General features: G+C 37.5%; 1 protein-coding gene across 1 annotated transcript; it reads right to left on the bottom strand.

Annotated features, from left to right (window-relative positions):
* Window positions 1–74: 74 nt before the first annotated feature.
* Window positions 75–21,431, bottom strand: pkn2a (protein kinase N2a). Its single transcript, XM_056235558.1, has 22 exons — window positions 21,125–21,431; window positions 18,490–18,781; window positions 11,107–11,261; window positions 10,039–10,168; window positions 9,804–9,949; window positions 7,517–7,745; window positions 6,730–6,912; window positions 6,499–6,608; window positions 6,259–6,402; window positions 5,952–6,027; window positions 4,476–4,635; window positions 4,262–4,379; window positions 3,872–4,008; window positions 3,712–3,796; window positions 2,921–3,012; window positions 2,649–2,825; window positions 2,498–2,560; window positions 2,300–2,376; window positions 2,082–2,224; window positions 1,239–1,346; window positions 1,067–1,147; window positions 75–954 (listed from the first exon to the last, which is right to left on the bottom strand). Exons 1-22 carry the CDS (start codon window positions 21,143–21,145, stop codon window positions 751–753), a joined length of 2,931 nt encoding a protein of 976 aa, XP_056091533.1. The 5' UTR covers window positions 21,146–21,431; the 3' UTR covers window positions 75–750.
* Between the last annotated feature and the right edge of the window lie 44 nt (window positions 21,432–21,475).

Genomic DNA, 21,475 nt, shown 5'->3' with positions numbered 1-21,475 from the left:
GACCCCACACTTTTGAATGCTAGTGTAAATCCACTGACAGCTTAAGTCTGGTTAAAAAAACAACAACATGATGCTTAAACTTGACAAAAATAACTTAATGAATGAAAGAAGATACATTTCCTGTTTCAGAGCACTATGACATGTACATATTTATACGACTAGAGTTGTTATTATGGTAGTTATCATTTACAGTTTTCATTGTAACTAGAATCATAATGCACTAATACTGTACTGTAGGGAAGAGTATAGACTCCATTGCATAAAAACGGCTAGATGTTTTGGTAATGGTGGCAAATTGTACATTCACTGGATATCAGATACCTAATATCTCGGTCTATGGCTTTAAAATACTTTTAAATAATTAACATTGACATTTGACAGACTTTTTTTTAACCAGTCACATTGTAAATGCTTCAAATACAAAAATATCAAAATCAAGGCTCATCATTCTCAGTGTAACTGATGAAATTCTGTGGCCTACTGACTTCCACAACACTAGGGGGTGCCAGTAAGGCACCTGATCACATGGTTCTCATGAGCTGTGGTTAGTTGTCAGTATAGTTAAAAACTATACTTGTCAATTCATGTTTTTCTCAATCAGTGCTTAGGTCCAATCATCTCTGATGAAATGTCAAAACGAGGTTGTGGTATTCCTAAAATAACACTGAAAACAAAATAGGGATATCAGCAAATGGTCTGATTCACATTATCTGCATCTGTGTGTGTAGAGGGAGGGATGCCGACACACGGCTAACACCAGTCTGCAATATAGTCAAAGTCTACAAACAGGTCCTGCTCGTCCTGGTTTAAGTGCCTGGGTTCTCTGGGCGGTGTCAGCACTGGAGCCTCTGAGGTAAATTCATCGTCAAAGTTACTAACGTCACTGGAACCTTGGATTATGGGTACAAATGGCGGCTTCACTTTCTTTGCTAATAATCCATCCCAGTCAATATTCTGGAAAAAATAAGGTACAAAAATTATATTTATATTCAGAGAGAGAGAGAGAGGTAAAAAAAAAAAATCTTGTAAGGATTCAAGATATGTAGCCAGATGGTTCGGAACTTACCCTGAAGAACAGATGTTTCTTCACATCCTGTGCGTCGCGTTCACCAGCTCCAAGTCGTCGCTCTGGATTCCTTCTTAATAACTGTGTACAAAGTGAAAAAAATTGATAACGAGACTGATACTCCTACAAAATGTGGTAAATCCACACTGGTAAAGTTGCTACTGGTACCAACCCTTCTCATAACGGAGATGGCCTCCGTTGAGAGGAATCTTGGGTAGCGAACCTCATCATTTACAATGCTGTCAAACACCTCTTCTTCATCATCACCGGGAAATGGAGACTGTGGAAACATGAATCCACTTAGTCGCACAGAATGCCTAAAAAAAACTAAAACTGCAGATGACCTATGATTTATATTGATTTCAATTTCACACTTATACATTTGCTTGAGTGTGAACATTATTTTGTTGCTTGTCTTGTCTGGTCTGTTTTCATGTGTCAAGTAGTGTCACAACGTCATACACTTTGAGCAGAATGATGGTTATGAGGTACACTACCGTTTAAAAGTTTGGGGTCGGTGAGATTATATTTTTATACTTTTATTCAGGAAAGACATTAAATTGTTCAAAAGTGACAGTAAAACATTTATGAAATTACAAAAGATTTCCATTTCAAATAAACGATTTTCTTTTGAACTTTCTAGTCATCAAAAAATCCTGAAATGACCAAAGAACAGATTTCACAAAAATATTAAGCAGCACAAATGTTTTCAACGTTGATAATTCTAAGAAATGTTTCTTGAGCACCAAATCAGCATATTAGACTATTTTGTAAATGTGTATATTTTTCCTGAATATTTTCATGTGATTGAAGACTGGAGAGAAGATTTTAAATTATATTAAATTATATAACAGTTCTTTTAAATTGTAATAATATTTCACAATATTACTTTTTTTTTATATAAAATGCAGCCTTGTTGAGACTTCTTTCAAAACATTAAAAAATCTTGCAGACCCCTCCCTATCTTTTACACAATAGTATATTTGGAGAGATGTATAAGTAGATGAGCTCTGACCTCCCCGACAAGCATCTCAAAAATGAGCACGCCGAGCCCCCACCAGTCCACTGCACGCGTGTAGGATGTTTCGGTTAACACTTCAGGAGCCAGAAATTCTGGAGTGCCACAGAAAGTGCTCGTTCTGTCCTGGTAACCCATTCCTAACACAGAAAGAGGTAGAACATGTGCATCTGGTGCTTGTACACAGGGCAACACAAAAACAAACATACCCTTACCTTCTTTGCAAAGACCAAAGTCAGCAATCTTGACAAATCCCTCTGTGTCAAGCAGTAAGTTATCCAACTTCAGATCTCTGAAGAATAAATGTATTAATCCTCAAATAAATAAATGAAAAAAATAAAAACATTCTTGTCACACCAGTTTTGAGGTATATCGGGCCTTAAGTACAGAGCACCACCATATTTTCCACATACCTGTATACAATCCGGTGCTCATGTAAAAACTGCAACCCCAGGACGACACAAGCTGCATAAAACCTGCAACAATCAAGAACAACAGATGATGTAGTGCTGATAAAGGCTTGATTACAACCATCTTAAAAAGCACGACTTTTGTGTCACTCACGTGGCCCGTGGCTCTGAAAACACATCAGCGTGAATGTGCATCATGAGGTCTCCTCCTGCCGCATACTCCATCACAAAACACACATGCTCCTTGGTCTGGAAACACGCAAAAAGATTGACCAGGAACGGGTGCCGCACGCTGTTCACAGTCTCGAATATCCTCTTCTCACACATCAAACTGGGAAAATAGGAAACAAGACAGGATCAAATAAGCTAGTAGTTGATACATGTTGCTCACAACTGATCATATATAAAACTGAAAAAAAGTTTTACCTTTCAACCTCATCACGGGCAACAATATCTCCCTTCTTAAGGGCCTTGATGGCAAACATTTCACCTGTAATACTGTATTCTGCTAGTAACACCTAAGGGAGAAGGTAAAGTGATACAGATGTAAGATGTTTTCATTTTCTGTGAATAGTGTTTGCCTTTCACCGCCACTCTTTTGGGTATTTGTCAGGGCACCAAAATGTGTTGCTAAGGTGCTGTTAGGGGATTCTGGGTGATCTGTCACAGAAAAAAAATCCTGGAAAGCCTGATCACTTACTAAAAGGTTAATAGCAAAAAAGAAGGGATGTACGAATATTAAAATTCAGCCAGATGCCTACAAGCTGACCATTTTTTCATGTTATGGAAAATAACTGATAAATGGTCCATAGGAAATAAATAAATATTGTTACTTATATATATATATATATGGATTTGCTAAAGATTACATTTAACAGTGTTATACATTTATTTTTAGAAAGTCGTCTCTTAAAACCTATTTATTTTCCTTGGCTTTCAATTCACTGTGAGCTTCTGTCATAAATGTGTGGTTTGCTCTGTGTTTCTTTGTTTTTTGTGTTGTTCAGCACTTTGGTCAGCTGTGCTTGCTGTTTTTAAATGTGCTATATAAATAAAACAAACTTGAAACTTGAAGTGAGCGCAAGATGACGACAAAGACACTCTAAAAACAGAGGAAATGAGCATGCACAAAAATAGCCAAAGTAAATATCCAATTGTAATGTTGCCTTAATCACCACTAAATAATAAAACAACTTTAAGCATGAACACCCTCGTACCTTTCCAAAATGTCCCCGTCCTAACACTGCAACACATTTAAAGTCTTTAAGACTGAAATGAAACTGCTCTTCCTCTTCTTCTTCCCTAAAACAACAAAAGACCTTCAGTCAAGTGTATATTTGTTAGTACAAGAAAACATATGATTTATAAAAAGTTCACCTTATTTCTGTGTTCTTTTGAAAAGTTATGAGCTGTAATGCTGACGGTTGAGTCTCACGTTCCACGACTTCCTCAAGGTCAGACTGAACAATGATGCTGTTCCTGTCAATTCGGTAGTCAAATGCGGTCAAAGTGTCCTGTAAAAGAAAAAAGACATTCTGTTTATACAAGATGAGACTGGATCTTTATGTTAATAAAAGTAATGATGAAGGGATTTCCTATTCCTTTCAAATGCAAGGGGGCAGATGAGAGACTGAACATGAATTATATGTCTGCTTCAGATCTTTATCCTCAGTCTTTTAACTGTGCTTTCAAGGAAACAGATGGCATCAATTCAGATGCCTGGGCAGCTTATCTCTACAACAACCACATGATAGCGTGTGATGTTACCTGTTCTCGCTCTTTGTTGGTGATCTGGTCCTCAGGCAGGACTTCTCTTAAACTAACAGGAGAGTAAGGCTTTGGTGTAGCGTTTTTGTCAAAGTCCAGTTTTGCCACTATTGGGTCACTAGAGAGGCCAGACAAATACAAACAGAAACATAAAAGCACCAACTAGACAAAAGTGACTTGTTTACCAGTGTTAGTGTGAATTGTATGTTCATACCTCCTCAGAGCAGGGGTTCCTGGGAGACTACTATGTCCAGTCTCAGCAGCCAGCTCGGCCACTTGAGGACTAAATGAGTTATTGGGAGAGGGAATGGCCCTCTTCACCAGCCGGCCCCATGTGCCGATGCTCATCTGAGGGGCCCGCAGAAACGTTCTCCCTACAGACATGGGAGACGAAAAGAAATGCATTCATCAGACCCCTATAAACCCCTTTACTTGGAGAGCATGGTTATATAAACAAGAAGCTACAATGACAATAACAGAACTTGCACCAAATGGTGTTTTTGGGACTGAAGCCCTGGTCTGTTGACAGGTGGAAATAAATCACTGTTTTGCTTTATTACAAGCAGTGTGCCTGCATTATAAAAAGGCACTGCATTTATATTGGCCCATTATGAGTTATTTAGGTTGAAATAACCTATTGTTTTGGGCAATTTTTGATTTACCCCATCAATACCCCGAGGATTTCAGTAAGTGGTGTCCAGTTGTCATCTTGTAAAAAAAAAAAAGAAGGTTATTTAGCATTTTTAATCAAATTCTGTGTAAAATCATTTGAACTTTTTACAGTTCAATCAAATAGAAAAGGAAATTGTGACTTATTACTTTTGTTTCATCCCTCACACTGAAAATGAAATGTTGAGTCTTGAGTGTGGGATTGCATTGTGGGATACAGTACAATACAATAATTGTTGCATATTACTCTTTTTGGCAAATGTAGTAGGCCTTCTGGGTATTTATTCTATATATACAAGCAGGTGTTCAAATAGAAATTTTAAATATGCACTACCAAAAAAAAAAAAGGCCACAATTTAATTCTACAAGTCTGGCAAAAAGTCCCCCAAAGCTATTTTTCGTTTTTGGTGCAAGAAACCCTAAATGACAACCAAAGCGTTTTTTTCCCAAAGGCTAGCAGATTTTTCCAATTGTTTTCAATGGGAGCGCCAGCAACATGACGAGGCGCTGAGCGTTTATTTCACGCTGAGTGCTCGCCATTTTTTTTACTGGTCATCGAGAGGGTAAAACGCAGCGCTCATCCCTGTCACTTTTTACCCAGCTGTCCAATCACAGAGGAGGAGGGGCGGGACAAATACAACACGACCAACCGCCACATCCTGCTTGTGCAACGGCAACAGGTGACAACAACAAGCATAATAAAAAGCATAAAAATTTAAAACAACAGCCAGAGAAAATACTTTGCATTGTATGGAAATAACTATATAGAAACAATACAGAAACAAACTATCTGTGAAATGAGATACTAGTAACACTTCCGCAGATATTCCGTATCATAGCAAGCAATGCGTCAAAAAAAAAAATGCTGCGCTGCCCAAGCACTCTCAAGCACCCACAGCTAGGCGTTTCAGCAGAGCGCCTGACATTTTTCAGCTGGCTTAACAAGGCCTAAAGGGTCTGATGAATTGACAATTACAAAAAAAAGTCATAATACTCTACTATGTAGTGGAGATGCGCTCACCTTGTTGCTTTGAAAAGATCTTCTTTTGCCTTTGGAGTTTGGTTCTTCGCTCAATGACCGGATTAAAAAAGGTAACCTGTAACAAAAATGGCTTTTAGACCAAGCTCTGAAAATTAACCAAATTCCACTTCAGATCTACTAGGCTCAGTTTCTTTAAAGAAGCAAAGGTGGGAAAACCTGCTCGGGGGTTTCAGGGGCCACTGAGCGTGAGGAATTCCTCTGACTTTCTCACAGAGCTCCAGGCTGCTAATCAGAGGGCCCTTTGTGAGAAAGTATTGATCGCTGAGAGACAATATTGTAAAGGTACCTCTGCAAACAGAGTCCCTTGTGGCTCAAGGTAAAGGCACATTCCATGCCGCTGGTTGTCCAGGAAGTCCTCCAGTCGCAGGAATTTCACTGCACAAAGAGACCGCCAATCTCTCCAATACACCGAGATCTCCAGCTCACGAGACTACGGTGCACAAACATTTGTCACAGCATATAGAAACAAGATGCAGGAGTGTTTTGAATGTATCATGTTTAAATAAACATGTACTGTGAGTTTTACCCGGTCTAGCTCTAACGTAAACTTCTGGTCCCACGACTGATTACTGACAGGTTTCCAACTGGTCTGACCAACTACAGTGTTGTCAAGCTTCAGAACAGCACTAATCTCATCTGGAGTCAAACAGAAACACATACACTTATATATTAAGCTGCTCAACTGGCACAGTTGTATAAAGTCAAATAAAAGGCTTGTGAAAAGCCACTTGAAAGTAAGCACTAAGAACTACTCAACTGGACAAGTCATCATTTTTGGAGAGATTTCGAACGCTGGTTCCCCTGCGGTTCCCACGGCTCATGAAAGAGGAGCGCGTTTCACTGGGGCTCCAACCGGGCAGCGGCACCGATGTGGCTTTTGACCGTCCAGGAACACTCTCTAACAGGTCCTGACATCCCATGAGTCGAACCTCTAACTTGCCTGTTTTAGTCGATAACAGTCACCATTAAAAAACATTGCTGTTCAAGAGTTTCTGGTTAGTATGATTTTTAAAAATGGTTTTGAAAGAAGTCCCTTCTGCTCACCAAGGCTGTATTTGTTTGATCAAAAATACAGTAAAAAATGTAATATTGTGAAATATTATTTTGTTTTAAAATAATTGTTTTCTATTTTAATATTTTTAAAAGGCAAAGCTGAATTTTCAGCATCATTATTCCAGTCTTCAGTCACATGATCCTTCAGAAATCATTCTAATTTGCTGATTTGCTGCTCAAGAAACATTTATTATTATTATAAATGTTGAAAACAGTTGTGCACCTAAATCTTTTAAAGGAAACTGTGCAATCCTTTCAGGATTCTTTGATTAATAGAAAGTTGCAAAGAACAGCATTTATTTGAAATAGAAATCTTTTATAAGATCATAAATGTCTTTACTGTCACTTTTGATCAATTTATGCATCCTTGATAAATAAAAGTATGCATTCTTTTTTAAAAAAAAAATTTAAGTACCGACCCCGGTTAACAGCTTCATTTAACACTTATATAACATATTAAGCTAAAACTGAAGGTAATACGTGTTAGTCACCTGTGAGTGCAGCTGGTTTGGTGCTGTTCTGGTTCTTGACAGTGCTGTTGTGGTTCTGTGTGGATATGAAGCTCTGGCGGGGACTGAGGGCCGGAGAGGACATGAGCGATAACTCCTCCATGATCAGACTGCTCTTGGGGTGGTTCTTCGGAAGCTCATTGAGTCTCTGCTCCAGGGAATACTTCAACAAATCCAGCTTCTGATTGGACTCATTGAATCTGGCTTGGGCCTGGAATTATTGAGCGGAGGAATTAATGACAGTTACATGCACAGATGAACCTTACTTTGTAAATGGTAAGCTGAAAACAATGGCAGTGAAAGAATAGTTCACCAACAATGTCGTTTCAAACCGGTTTCATATTTTTGACATGGAACACGAAAGGAGAGTTTTCATGCAGCTCTTTTTTGCATATAATTCTGGTCCATCTGGTTGTGAAGTCGGACTTTACGCATCAAAATTTCCGGGTCCAAACGCTCTATCAGATTCCAAAAGCAAACAACAAACGGAGCTAAAATACACTCTCACGGTGTGCAGTAGTACTATCAAAAATCACGAGTCTAACTTTGTTCTTCATACCGAAATCTCAGATGGCCAGAAAGTGATTCATCTTTTATGAATCATAAAAATATTGGTTTCCGGGACACCACGAGACCAGAGACAGTAGTGTACATCGTGAGTTTTTAAAGCTTAGCTAAAAGGGATAATTCACCCACAAATTAAAACTTTGTCATGATTTACTCACCTGAATGTATTTCTTTCTTCTTCTGAACACAAAAGCAACTATCTGGGTTTGGAACAGATTTTTGGAAACAGGTTTGGAACAACTTGGGTGAGGGTGAGTAAATGATGACAGAATTTTCATTTTGGGTGAACTATCCCTTTAAATGTGTGCTATAAATAATTAAACAGTGCTCATATACAGCCGTGGAGAATTCTCACTTGGAATGGAGTAGAGGCTTGAACCTGGAAACAGTATTTGTTGTGCCACAACTTAACAAGGAGATAGTGACCATGTCTGTCAAGAATGTCTGTCGAATTTTATTATCTGATTTTTATTTCACACTTACATGCAAGCTTACAAATTAAATTCAATTATATTATTTTCTTTAATTTAATTTGTAATCTTGCTTGTCTGGAATAAAATATTTTATAAAAAAATAAAATCCCATTACTTTTATTTTACACAATTAAGCAACCTTACAATTTTTTGGGGATTTTATTTCACACAAGTAAAAAAAGCTTACAAATTAAATTAAATTGTAACCTTGCTTAATTGTAAGTGTCAAATCAAATAATAAAAAATATTCTATTCTATTCTATGTCAAGCTCGTACACTGCTGGTGGTCTCTCTGACCACCTTGTTTTCCAAGACTGCAAGGGTCAGAAGGTGAAAACTATAAACATGTTAAAATTTAAAGGGTTAGTTCACCCAAAAATGAAAATTCTGTCAGTAATTACTCACCCTCATGTTGTTCCAACCCCGTAAGACCTTCGTTCATCTTCGGAACACGAATTAAGATATTTTTGATGAAATCTGAGAGCTGGATCACTCCTCCATACTAGTCCATAGGCTTCTTCAGGGATTGAACTTGCCGGCCTCGAAAAGTTATTAAAGACATCGTTAAAATAGTCCAAGTGACTACAGTGGCTCAATCTTAAGTTTATCAAGCGACGAGAATACTATTTGTGCGCAAAAACAAACAAAAATAACGACTTTATTTCAACTATTCATTTCCTTCTCTTTGGGCCTCTAGTCAGTTAACTAGTGTGATTCCGTAGAGCCACGTCACACGTAGGCTCACTATTGGCCGACGCTGGTCATGTGCGTGAAGCGTGTGACGTACAACAACAGAAGCTTACGCTATTACACTAGTGAACTGACTCGAGGCCCACAGAGAAGGAAATGAATAGTTGAAATAAAGTCGTTATTTTTGTTTTTTTTGCGCACAAAAAGTATTCTCGTCGCTTGATAAACTTAAGATTGAGCCACTGTAGTCACTCGGACTATTTTAACGATGTCTTTAATAACTTTTCGAGGCCGGCAAGTTCAATCCCTGAAGAAGCCTATGGACTAGTATGGAGGAGTGATCCAGCTCTCAGATTTCATCAAAAATATCTTAATTCGTGTTCCGAAGATGAACGAAGGTCTTACGGGGTTGGAACAACATGAGGGTGAGTCATTACTGACAGAATTTTTGGGTGAACTAACCCTTTAAAAATAGTGCTAAAAGTCAGATGCCCCATGAGGTCAGTTTTAGACAATGATGACAATACAGTTGAAGATACCTCTGAGTGGGCCCTCTTCTCAGCCAGTTTGCCAGAGCCCAACAGCTTCATGACATTCTTGGCGCCCTCGGCCACAGCGTACTCTATCCGTGTGTGATGGCAGAGCTCCTCCACCCGCAGGTCCAGTGGACTGATGATGGGTTTGGCTGCACCACAACGCCACAAAAATATTTATTACTTTGTGTTTTGTTGAACTGTGACTGCTAATGCAGGAGGAACTACGTTTGAGTGTTACCAATGACATCATTGTTGTCGAAGCTGAGCTCGCTGGTTTGACTGGCTTTGAGGATCTGCATTCGGATGAACTCGATCTTTGTTTTGCTGTCTTGAAGCATCTGCTGTGCTGTTGCAAGCAGTTTCCTGTCCTGTGAAGTCAACAACAGTCATAGAAGTCATGCAAATACAAATACAGATTTGATGTGATGAAATGTTGTTTGACAGGAAATTCTCTTCCTCATGTTTTTTATTTTCTCTTAACTTTATTAGACATTTATAATACTTTTAATGTTGGAAGCACTCTCGTGCGGGCCGGTCAAAGGCTAAACATATTCCAGGGACTGTGTCCCGTCTGACAGACTGTGAGAAGGAAAGGCTTCCGTTTACAAGTCATTTCCTGGTTGACATCAGCCCTCGTTTAATTTCCCATAGGGCTGCACTGTGCTTCAGGCCTGTTAACACTCCACATCCTGACGGTGTGTGTGTGTGTGTGTGTGTGTGTGTAGTCAGAGGGGATAAGCTCACCGTCAGCACCACTCCTGTGGCCAAACCTCTTAGGAAAGCTGCACTCTAACATGACATTAAAAGAGAAGCAGGAGTTCTGGGGTCCGTGTTTCTAACAAAGTGAATTTAGATATATTTTATGTGTTGGCCTTTTTTCCTTGCTCATACACTACCGTTCAAAAGTTTGGAGTCAGTAAGATTTTTTTATTTGAAAAGAAATGAATCATTTTTTTCAGCATCAAAAGTGACAGTAAAGACATTTGTATTGTTACAAAAGATTTCTATATCTTTTATAAACGCTGTTCTTTTGAACTTTCTGTTTTTAACATTGATAGTAATAAGGAAAGTCTCTTCAGCAGGAAATCGGCATGTGACACTGAAGACTGTAGTGATGATGCTGAAAATTCAGCTTTGCATCGCAGGAATAAACGTTTGACTGGTTGTGTGTAGGTTGAGGGCCAAAAGGGGAATATTGTGTTCTCTCCTGTGCTTTGTAAATAACAAAGTCCCGGATTCTACCTCTCTGGAAAAAGAGAAGCCTCAAGCAAAAAGAGTCATTAAATAAAACCAAATGGTACATTACCTTTGAGGAGCCATTTGAATACATCTGGATCATGTTCTCGGCCCCCTGCTTCACCTTCAACTCAATGTCGTTCTGTTTTTTCAGGGCCGCTAGTCTGCTGCTGCTAGTGCATCTTCGTGCTTCCCTTTTGGGGCTGTCCAGTGTAAGAGGGCACTCTGGGAAACAAATGACAGAAAGTTAGTAGGATCTGAAGAGAATCCAAGGAAAGACTTCCTGGAGCAACCTAGAGTAAAACAGATCCCAAAAATGAAAATTCTGTAATAATTTACTCACACTTCGTCGTTTAAACCTGCATGACAGAAGATATTTGGAGAATTTTTTTTTTTTTTTTAATACAGTGGAACTCAGTGGACAACAATGTTGCTTGGTTGCCAACGTTCTTCTTTAGTGTTCCACTAAAGACAGTCATACAGGTCTGAATGACATTAGGGTGACTAAATGATGACAGTTTTCATTTGGGTGGATTATCTATTTAAGTGTCTTGCTCAAGTGAATGGTGATGATGGATATCCCCTGTGGGAGGCTTGAACCCATTTTGTTTAGTAGACCATATCTTCAACTACTTCTCCACACAACCACCGCCATAAAGGACCAATTGAATAATGATCATTTCCTTGGGTCAGGAGTCAGAGGCTGAGTAATATGAGAGCAACAGAAATTAAGTTTATGTAGTTTTCTGTGTCGAGTTACAGATTTTTGGCTCAGCTACAAATAACAGGAAGGATGTTGCAACAAAAGTACCTGATTCTTTGTTTGACCTTTGAGAACCTTTAAGAGTCACATTTAGAAGCTCCACTAATCCAAGTATGAATATTTATTTATGCTTTGAATTAATTTGTCATTATTGGTGCAACAAAGTTTAAAAAGCGGTCCATGTAGTGAAGCACTCTTATGAGTGTGACTGCTTAAGTCTTACAGTTTTCCAGGAATGTTTTTGTGTGATGAGGGACTGTGAAAACTGAAATTATTTCAGTGAAGCACAGCCCTACTTTACATGTCCAGACTAGAAAAAAAAAACTCCCCCACCTCTATAGGTAAACGAAACCAGTTAGACTTCGGCTAATAACAAACAAAAACATCAGCTCTCACTAAGGCACTTTATGTGACTGCAGAGCTGGGTAATATCAAAAATATGGTAGCAGGCAACACACACACACACACACACATTTTTGATAGCATCAACTGATGCTGTAGACTTCCAACAGAAATAATGGCAAAACTGTTTTCTTTTCTTTTTTTACATGAAGCACTTTTCTGTTAAATCAACAAGGTTAAGGTTCTATGTATTAAAAGGCTAAAAAAAAAAAAAAAAGAAATGTTAAATAAAAAAGATCTCCCTTCCATTCATTTAGCAAAGCCTTTATTTTTAAACTTTTTTTTTTTTACTCTGTTTTACTTTTACGTTTAAAGATGCTTGGCAAGAATGGAGTCATCAGATTGAAGAAAAAAAGTTTGGGGTCATTAAGAATTTTTTTTTTTTTTATAAGTAATGCAATTTTTTTCAGATATTTATTCAGCAAGGATACCTTAAATTGATTAGTGACAGTAAATGCATTTATAATGTTATTAAGGATCCTGAAGTTTTTTTTTAAGTTCAATTATTCAAAGAATCCTGAAAATAAATGTAACATGGTTTCCACAAAAATATTAAGCAGCACAACTGTTTTCAACACTGATGATAAATTCCTTCTAAAAAGTGTAAAAAAAAAAAACTCAATGCTTGAAATCATGTGCTGCATATCCAAAACATGATTACATGCCAAGATACTATCAATCTTTTTTATTATTATTACATGACATGCAAAAAATGTGCTCAGTGCATTTAAAAACCTAAACAAATGTTTCGGTCATGCAGGACCTTCTCCGGTGTTCACATTCTTTTGAAACATTTTATCTTTATATACAATTTCTTACATATAAACACATGTTTATTCAATCAATCAATAATAGACCAGTTACTCAATTGACAATTAACCAATATCCAAAAAGGAAGGAGAAAAAAACAGCTTGACAATATAAAAGACTAAAAGTTTTCGTTCAAACCATGTGGGTGTTCCATATTCATGTTAAGATGCATCAGAAATACAATATCTATTCATACTTTGCACGTGACGTCACAAGTACTGGCTGGTGGGCAAGAACGTCGTTCTCCAGCAACGAAACCCAGTAAACTAATCAAGGATCTTGCCAGGACGTCGCCAGTTTTACTATACAAAAGTTGGTGTTTTGAGGTTTGTGATATCTATGGTTTTCAATCAGAACCAGAGATGACCCAACAGTAGAGCTAGATTATTTACGGAGGAATTATTACTGCTCGATTATCCTAAAAAACCTTGTCTGCTAACAAAGCCAAACAATGTCTGCATGGACCTTTGATTGTTTTTGAATGCATTTCAACAGAAGTGGTGTTGGTATACCAAGTAATGCCGTAAATTTCTTCCCCTAGTATACACAGAGGTCCATCATTGACCATGTTCACAGCAGCGCCATCTTTGATTTTAATGGCAATGAAAGCGAGGCTGTGAGGGACAGACATACATCTCTTCAGTGGGTCGTACTGTTATTTAATGTGTTTTTGGATTCTTCTGCTTACGAAACACTGCAAAAATATCTTTCCGAGAACTTTCAGTAGACCAAAACCCCAGACAATATGAGCTGTGGAAAATGATAAGAGATCTAGGAGCTTTATACAGCTTTTTACAGAGGATGCCATTGAAAGCACGGTAAGTCTATTCCTCACAGCCTCGCTTTCATACCTGGCGCTGCTCTGATTAAGGTCTATTAAACAATTCATTAAATTTCTCGTTTGTGTTTAAAATATAACTTTTTTAAAGATGTTTTTGACGTATGTATATGTGGTACAACATAACATCAACGATTTTTTCTTTATTTTGGAATATTTAATTGAGATCTAAAATATTAACTTTCTCCAAAGATGACTCCAGTCACTGATTCTTATATCCACGTGCTAAAAACTGATCATTCAATTTTCTTGACTCAATATCAAAGTCTGTTCTATTTAATCAAATATGTCTTATTCTTAGGAACTGACTATAAGGGTAAACCCTGTTTTAGTAGTCACACATGGCTACTTGAGGCATGCAATGGGCTGTTTCTATCCGTCGGTTTACTATGTACCGTTGTCGATAAGATATGATCAACTTTAAAAACTTTAACGTCCACACATGGGAGCTCATTATCGTTGTTTTGTTTCCATATTAAATTTAATTGAACCACAAAAACAATTCATACATGGAAAGACTGTAGTTCCTTCCTTGGGTCCTTAAAAAGTTTGATAATAAGAAATGTTTCTTGTATGCTTCATATTAGAATTTATGAAGGATCATGTGACATTGAAAACTGGAGTAATGATGCTGAAAATTCAGCTTTTTAATCAAAATTATGCCTCAAAATGCGCCTCTATAAACAGTCAACCTCAAACAATACGAACCATAAATGAAATTGAACCCATTTAATCTGTAGTTAAAGGATATGATAACATCACAACAATCCCAAAACATAACAGATCTCCAAAAATGCGACATAACTGCTACATAGGCAACACTTATGAAGGTTGTTGAGGTTCAGAGAGGAAGCGAGAAGGTTGTCTGTGGTTAATAAATCTTCACAGAGCACCTTAGTGTGTGGGAAGCACGTGTTAATGATGAACAATTGTCTTTTGTTGAGCACCTGGAGAATCCTGAGTCACATCATTACACAAGGCATAAATAAAGATGCCTCTGTTGTGGTTCTTATAAATAGAGTCCGCAGGGTAAGAGAATAACGCACCCACACACACAGCAGATATTACTAACCTACTACAAGGAGACTTAAGAGGTGCTTAAAAGCAGATTACAGGCCTTTAACATACTGGACTAGCAATTTATTTCCTACAGGTCAAAAGACGTTTTTTTACATGTCTCTCAAGCTTATCAAGGCTGCATTTATTTGATCAAAAATGATTTAATAAAAACTGTAATATTAAGACAGATTATTACAATTTAAATAACTGTTGTCTATTTTATTATATTATAAATGTAATATATTTCTGGGATAAAGCTGAATTTTCAGCATCATTCGTCTTCAGTGTCACATGATCCTTCAGAAATCATTCTAAATTGCTGATTTGCAGCTCAAGAAACATTTCTTATTATAATCAATGTTGAAAACTGTTGTGCTGCTTAATATTTTTTTCTGGAAAACGTGATACACTGCCAGTCAAAACTTTAAGAATATATAAAAAAATATATATATATTTATAGCGCCAACAAGAATTGATAACAATTGAGCAGTAAATCATCATATTAGAATGAATTCTGAAGGATCATGTGACACTGAAGACTGGAGTAATGATCCCAAAAATTCAGCTTTACCATCACAGGAATAAATTATATTTTAAAATATATTCAAATAGAAAACAGTTATTTTAAATTGTAAAAATATTTCACAATATTAGTGTTTTACTGTATTTTTGTTCAAATAAATGCAGCCTTGTTGAGAAAAACATTTAAATCTTAATTATTAATTCGTTTAAATTCACTTAATTATTGCCAACTTTAGACCGTTAGTGTACATGCTATATGGAAAGCCCACTTTCTGGGCTCCAGTCCTAACAAGTGCTGAGCAACAGATAGCACGATTACATCATCAGTGAGGCACTGGCACGCTGTTCTTGCAGCGGCGTCTGGAAGCAGATCTGCTGACTTCTGCTCAGTGGACACAGACTGAGGAGGTCAACACAGAGGTGTGACACGCGGCGACATTCCTCTTGCGCTGAGTCACCAAACAAAAGCCCCTTCACATCAGATAAGGTTTCCATGCAGGGGCTAAATCTTGTCCCATATAAGGATGCGGTTAGTAGAGCAAGAGATTTGACCAAACTTCTGGCAGATATCTTCATCATAATATATTAATAGTTCAAAGGGGGTTGCTCTGTAATCATTTAGTTTAGATGAACTGTTACACCTGTATTGTGTTACTGAGCTCACATATCTCAAATGTAAAACCTATTTATTATCTTCAAAGCAAACAAAAAGTGCTTTGTGGACACTGTGGAGCAAGACTGCACCATTTAATCATTTTTTTCTCTGTATTTCTGATCAAATAAATGAAGCCTTTTGAATGAATTTTTTACAAATATTACCCACACCAATATATTGTACAACATAAAGAAAAAAACAACAACTATACTATTATAATTTAAAATGACTATGAAATGACTAAAACATACAATAAAAAAAGGTTTTCTATTTGATTACATTTTTAAAATGTATTTATTCATGTGATGTCAAATCTGAATTTTCAGCATCATTACTCCAGTCTTCAGTGTCACATGATCCTTCAGAAAACATTCTAATATGCTGATTTGCTGCTCAAGAAGCATTTCTTATTATTATCAATGTTGAAAACAGGTGTGGTGCTTAATGTTTTTGTGAAAAACTTGATGATGATACATTTACTTTTTCTGGAGCCTTGATAAATAGAAAGTTCAAACGCATTTTGAACATTTATTTGAAATATAAATCTTTTGTAACATTATAAATGTTTTTGATCAATTTAATGCATCCTTGCTGAATAAAAGTATTACTTTCTTTTTAAAAAACTGACCCCAAACATTTGAACAGCAGTGTCTGTGTGTGTTATATATATATGTATGGTTGCATATAATGATTCAACCCCCATTGTAAATCAGGTTTATCGGCAAAATGTACAGACTTTCAGCTGTTTGCAAAGAACAAATCAAACAAAAGTAATTGAAATAGCTCAACGCAACAAATGTTTCCCCAAAGTCAACTTAAAATGCAACTTTTCTGCAGTCTCAAAATTATTCAACCCGCTGAATAGAATCCCTCACAACAGCACAAATCTGCAAAACAGGTGTTCTCTCAAGCACACCTGATGCAACTAATCAAGGGCTTCATTAGGTGCACCAGGTGTGCTTGAGCTTGAACACATAAAATATCTGAACTGGCTAGGGCCTTGTCCACACTAACATGTTTTCGTTTGAAAACGCATCTTTTTCTCTCCGTTTTGGCCTTACGTCCAGACTGAGACGGTGTTTTTAGCAACGAAAACAAAGCTTTTTTTTTTTAAACGCTCTCCAAAGTGGATGCATTTGAAAACTACATTTGTGCGTTGTAATGTGGACTGTGAAACCGGAGGTATTTGAAAACAATGATGTAAGTTTAGTCATGTGACACATATTGAACCCATATATATTCATGTTTATACCGGTCTTGTGCCTGTTATGTGCTATTCAATTTCACACAGTGGCTAAAATATGTTACTTTCCACACTCTTCATAGCAATCTCCTGCAAAGATGACAGAAAATTCACTCACATTTGCTGTCCTGCAGCAAAACATGAGAGCAGTTGCGTTTTAGACCAAACAAATAATGGTGAGTGAGTGAGACCTGGATGGGTGAGTGAATGGTGAGATATTTTGCTAAATAAAATGATCCTGCCAGAAGAATTGCGTGATGACTTGATGTCTTCTTGTGTCTGTATCATATCAGTGAGCTTTTATGGGGGATTTATGCATGCGCTGTAAGGTGAATTTAGCGTTTTCCGACGTTTCAGTGTGGATGAGAAACTTTTGGAAAATGCTAGTGTGGACGGAGAGCGTTTTGAAACGAAAACTCAGTTTTCAAATTTATCCGGATTAATGTAGACGTAGCCTAGTTTTGTTAAGTGTCACGTTTGACTGCATGTTAGAAACATGGCTAAGTCAAAAGAGTGGTCCAAAAAGTTAAGAGTACATATCATCACCATTTCAGGAAATCCTAGGAGAAAACTTCATGCCGTCAGTGAGGAAGATGAAGCTTGGGCATCAATGGACCTTCCAACAGGACAACGATCCCAAGCCTACTTCAAATTCCACCAAGGCTTGGTTGCAGAAAAAGTCCTGGAAGATTCTACAGTGGCCACCACAGTCACCTGACTTGAACCCCATAGAAAATCTCTGGTGGGATTTGAAGGCGGTGGCAGCACGCAAACCAAGAATATTACTGAACTGAAGGCCATTGCTCATGAGGAATAGACTAAGATTCCTCAGAAACTGCTAGAAGCTGGTGTCCGGTTATCTCGTTTACAGCAGGTCATAACAGCAAAAGGGTGTTCTACTAAGTACTAAAGATGCTTGCCATGAAGGGGTTGACTAATTTTGAGACTGCAGAAGTCATTAAAAGTTGCATTTTAAGTTGAATTTGGGGAAACCACTTGAAACATTTGTTGTGTTGAGCTATTTCAATGACTTTTGTTTGATTACATTGCAAACAGCTGAAAGTCTGTACATTTTGCCAATAAATCTGATTTGCAAAGGGGTTTGAATCATATGGGGCGGTGCAGACGGTTGAAGCTTACTTATGACAGCTTTGCTCATACCTAAGAGAAGATCCTCTGGATCCTTTACCACAATATGAGCGTTGAGTTCCTGAAGCTCTTGATGCAGCTCCTCTAACTTCTTGTTGGATTTCTTGAGCATATTATCAACATATGCCAGTCTCTTTTTTTCTGTGGTGACCTTTCTGAGGTTCTCCACCCCCTCTTTGATCTTTAGCTCTTTGCGGATCTCCCTCTTGATCTGCTCCTTGATTTCATCTAGCTTCTGCTGCACCATGGTATCAGACAGGTCAAGGTTGTGCCCCAGGCCCAGCTGCTCCGAAACCATGTGAGCCTATACAAAATAAAACTTTTTTAGTCATCACAAATAAATACAAAACTTTCACATAAAGGTATTTTTTCCATTCAAAAAATAGAAGAATAAATAAAACATTCTTAGTCAACACATGAAAGAAATTCCCTCCCACGGATTAATTTTTGCTTACAGTAACATGAGTCATTATATATTGCATTCACATCTCCCAGTGCACCCTGCACACAAACCCCATAAGCATGAACGAAAACACACACAGGTACACATAAACAAAGATACACAGTATCACTGACATCAGCAGGGAGGATAACTGGTCTGAGTGGGTGAGCCAAATCCTGCTTAGCCCAGCTCTTCGTGGGCTCATGACAACATGTAAGAGAACTGACGCAGCTCCTCTAATCTTCCTCCAGGGGAAATTGTAGCCATAAATAAAGCTTCAAAACAAAGTACTGAAATCTTTCAGCAGAATGTGCTCATTCAGGTCTAAGGGAGGATGAAGGTGAGGTTCATTTGTCAAATATGCACAGACAATTAGCTAAACATATCTGATTCTATAATAGTCATATAATTCAAATACATCCAAATCTGAACATATATTTTGTGCATATTCTCATGTGCTAATAATATTCTGGCCGATACTAATGTCAATAAGTAATTTTCAGTTATTGCTGAAAATGTTAAAAAAATTCAATACTATTTTGTCTAAATATATTTATATGTAAAAAAAATAAAACAGTAAAAGCTTGCCAGAAGTGAATTTAGGCATCACATTATAATGTACATCATGAAAAAATTTATTTTATTTATTTTGAGATTTGCTAAAGACAATTTACATTAAACAATAATATGAGTGTTTTGAAAGATTAAAAGCAGGTTAGGTGATTTGTTCCAGAACCATTTTTTGTTATGCTGGTTGAAAGCATTAATTAAGTTAAGTGGTCTACAATCCACGTTGCTGATGATCAGATGCTATTATGATGCTTCATTAAAAAATGCTTGCTGTTTTCTAAATTTTGTTAGTGTGTTCATTTTGTTATTGAGAGCAAAACGCGCACATGCATATTCATTTAAACTTCACTCTGTGGGGTGTCGTCGGATGTTCGCTGGCAGCATATTGCTGATCATGTATTTCGAACTTTGTTTTACCCCTAAACGAAGAACGAAAAAGAACTTCGCTGTGAGTATATGGGCCTTTTATCCTTTAAAGCTAGCTCACTATTGCTAGCCTCTCCGGAAATTGCCTACCCTACCTTTAACTAAACGTCTAAATAAAAGTAAATTTAAAAGTAAAACGGAGCATGCACTTTTAAATATCCAATTTCAACCAATACAGATCAAATAAAATATCTGTAATATTAGCAGATAATCAATAGGGTACAGATATATTATGCTTCATTAATCAAAATAAATCTGAATTATGCTGATTAAGTTTTTCCTTTCAGTTATAACTAAAAGCAAAACTGGGCTGAATCTTCTGAAATTTTAGACTTTATTTATTTAAATAAATATTTAACTTTACTTAACTTAAGAATTTTAACTTCTGTCTGCAAAAAATATATATAAATAAATAAAACATAACTGGCACTATGCTTACACGTACAGTACTGACTCATGGGTCAACTGAAAGTCATGGAAAAGCAAATTCGGTACTTCACTTTAGTTACTATAGGAAAAAGCCAGTTGCACCTTATCTCTTCCTCCCTTGTACCGCCTGCAGTGCTACACTCAGGACAAGTCACACACACATACAAAATCAACATTAAAACAGCAACTGACGGAGTGAAAAATCTCCCTTCATACGCTAATTAGTCTTAAAGATCACTTTAACGAACTATATGTCATCAGACCTCTCATTCACCACATAAAACCAAATTATGCAAGCAGTGTCTCTTCCACTTTCCAAAATACTCTTGGACTTATCAGCTCTGGGAACAATGCTGACAAAACATTTGGTAACAACCTAAAGTTAGTTAGGCAGCTCACTGAGTTAGGTTAATACACAGCCAGTGGTTTCAATTCCAATCCATCAAAACTCAGAGAGTTTTCCAATAGGTAAGTTACGCCGCATAAAATCAGTCCAAATTTAAATGGAGACAATACTATGACCGCACGGGAGAAAATACATGCTCTAAACTCCTGTCATAAGTGTTTTTCATGCCCCGTTCCCCGTTTTCCCGTGTCATGAGCTCTTCGGTGGAGGGAGAAGCTCGTCCCAAAGGAAGAAAAGAAGTGGTTTGAAAGTGCGCGAGAGAGCTGCGCTTAGGGCGCATACTATGTTTGTGAAGTATAAAAGTCGCCGTGCACACTTTACATCATTCAAGATTCTTTACATCAACATTGCACAAGATAACAAACTTTTCCTACCTGCATGGGATCGGCGGCCATCTTGGTTGTGAACTCTTTTGAATCAAACTCTGGGGAAGGGGAGGTGAGTCACTCCCAAAAAACAAGGCTGTTATATGTTTCCGTCTCAAGCGAAAATCTCTTTATTTTTTTCCGTACGATCATGGCCGGGAGACGGAGGGGGTCCCATGGTTGAGCTGAGGGTTTGTTGTAAATGGTGGGGTTTAAACCCAGAGCTCAGGGCGGAGATCCGCGCATTTGGGGTGAACGTAGGGCTCTGCTGCTGCTAATATCGGAACAAGGCAAGGGGAGGCGGGAGGCGGGTGGCAGAACAACCCAAGTGCAAGTTTTCTGTTCCCGCACCCAGTTCAG

This window comes from Rhinichthys klamathensis, unplaced genomic scaffold (genome assembly GCF_029890125.1).
Source record: "Rhinichthys klamathensis goyatoka isolate OS25496 unplaced genomic scaffold, OSU_Roscu_1.1 h1tg000422l_1, whole genome shotgun sequence".
NCBI classification, from domain to species: Eukaryota; Metazoa; Chordata; class Actinopteri; order Cypriniformes; family Leuciscidae; genus Rhinichthys; species Rhinichthys klamathensis.
This window is presented reverse-complemented; position numbering and strand designations above follow the sequence as displayed.

Excerpts from the sequence above, each read along its gene's own strand:
- pkn2a (XM_056235558.1), bottom strand. The coding sequence starts at position 21,145 with ATGGCCGCCGATCCCATGCAG. Across the intron at positions 1,347-2,081 it reads TTGAGATGCTTGTCGGGGAG|TCTCCATTTCCCGGTGATGA; the intron begins GTCAGAGCTCAT and ends ATGTTTCCACAG. Across the intron at positions 955-1,066 it reads AGAAACATCTGTTCTTCAGG|AATATTGACTGGGATGGATT; the intron begins GTAAGTTCCGAA and ends TATTTTTTCCAG.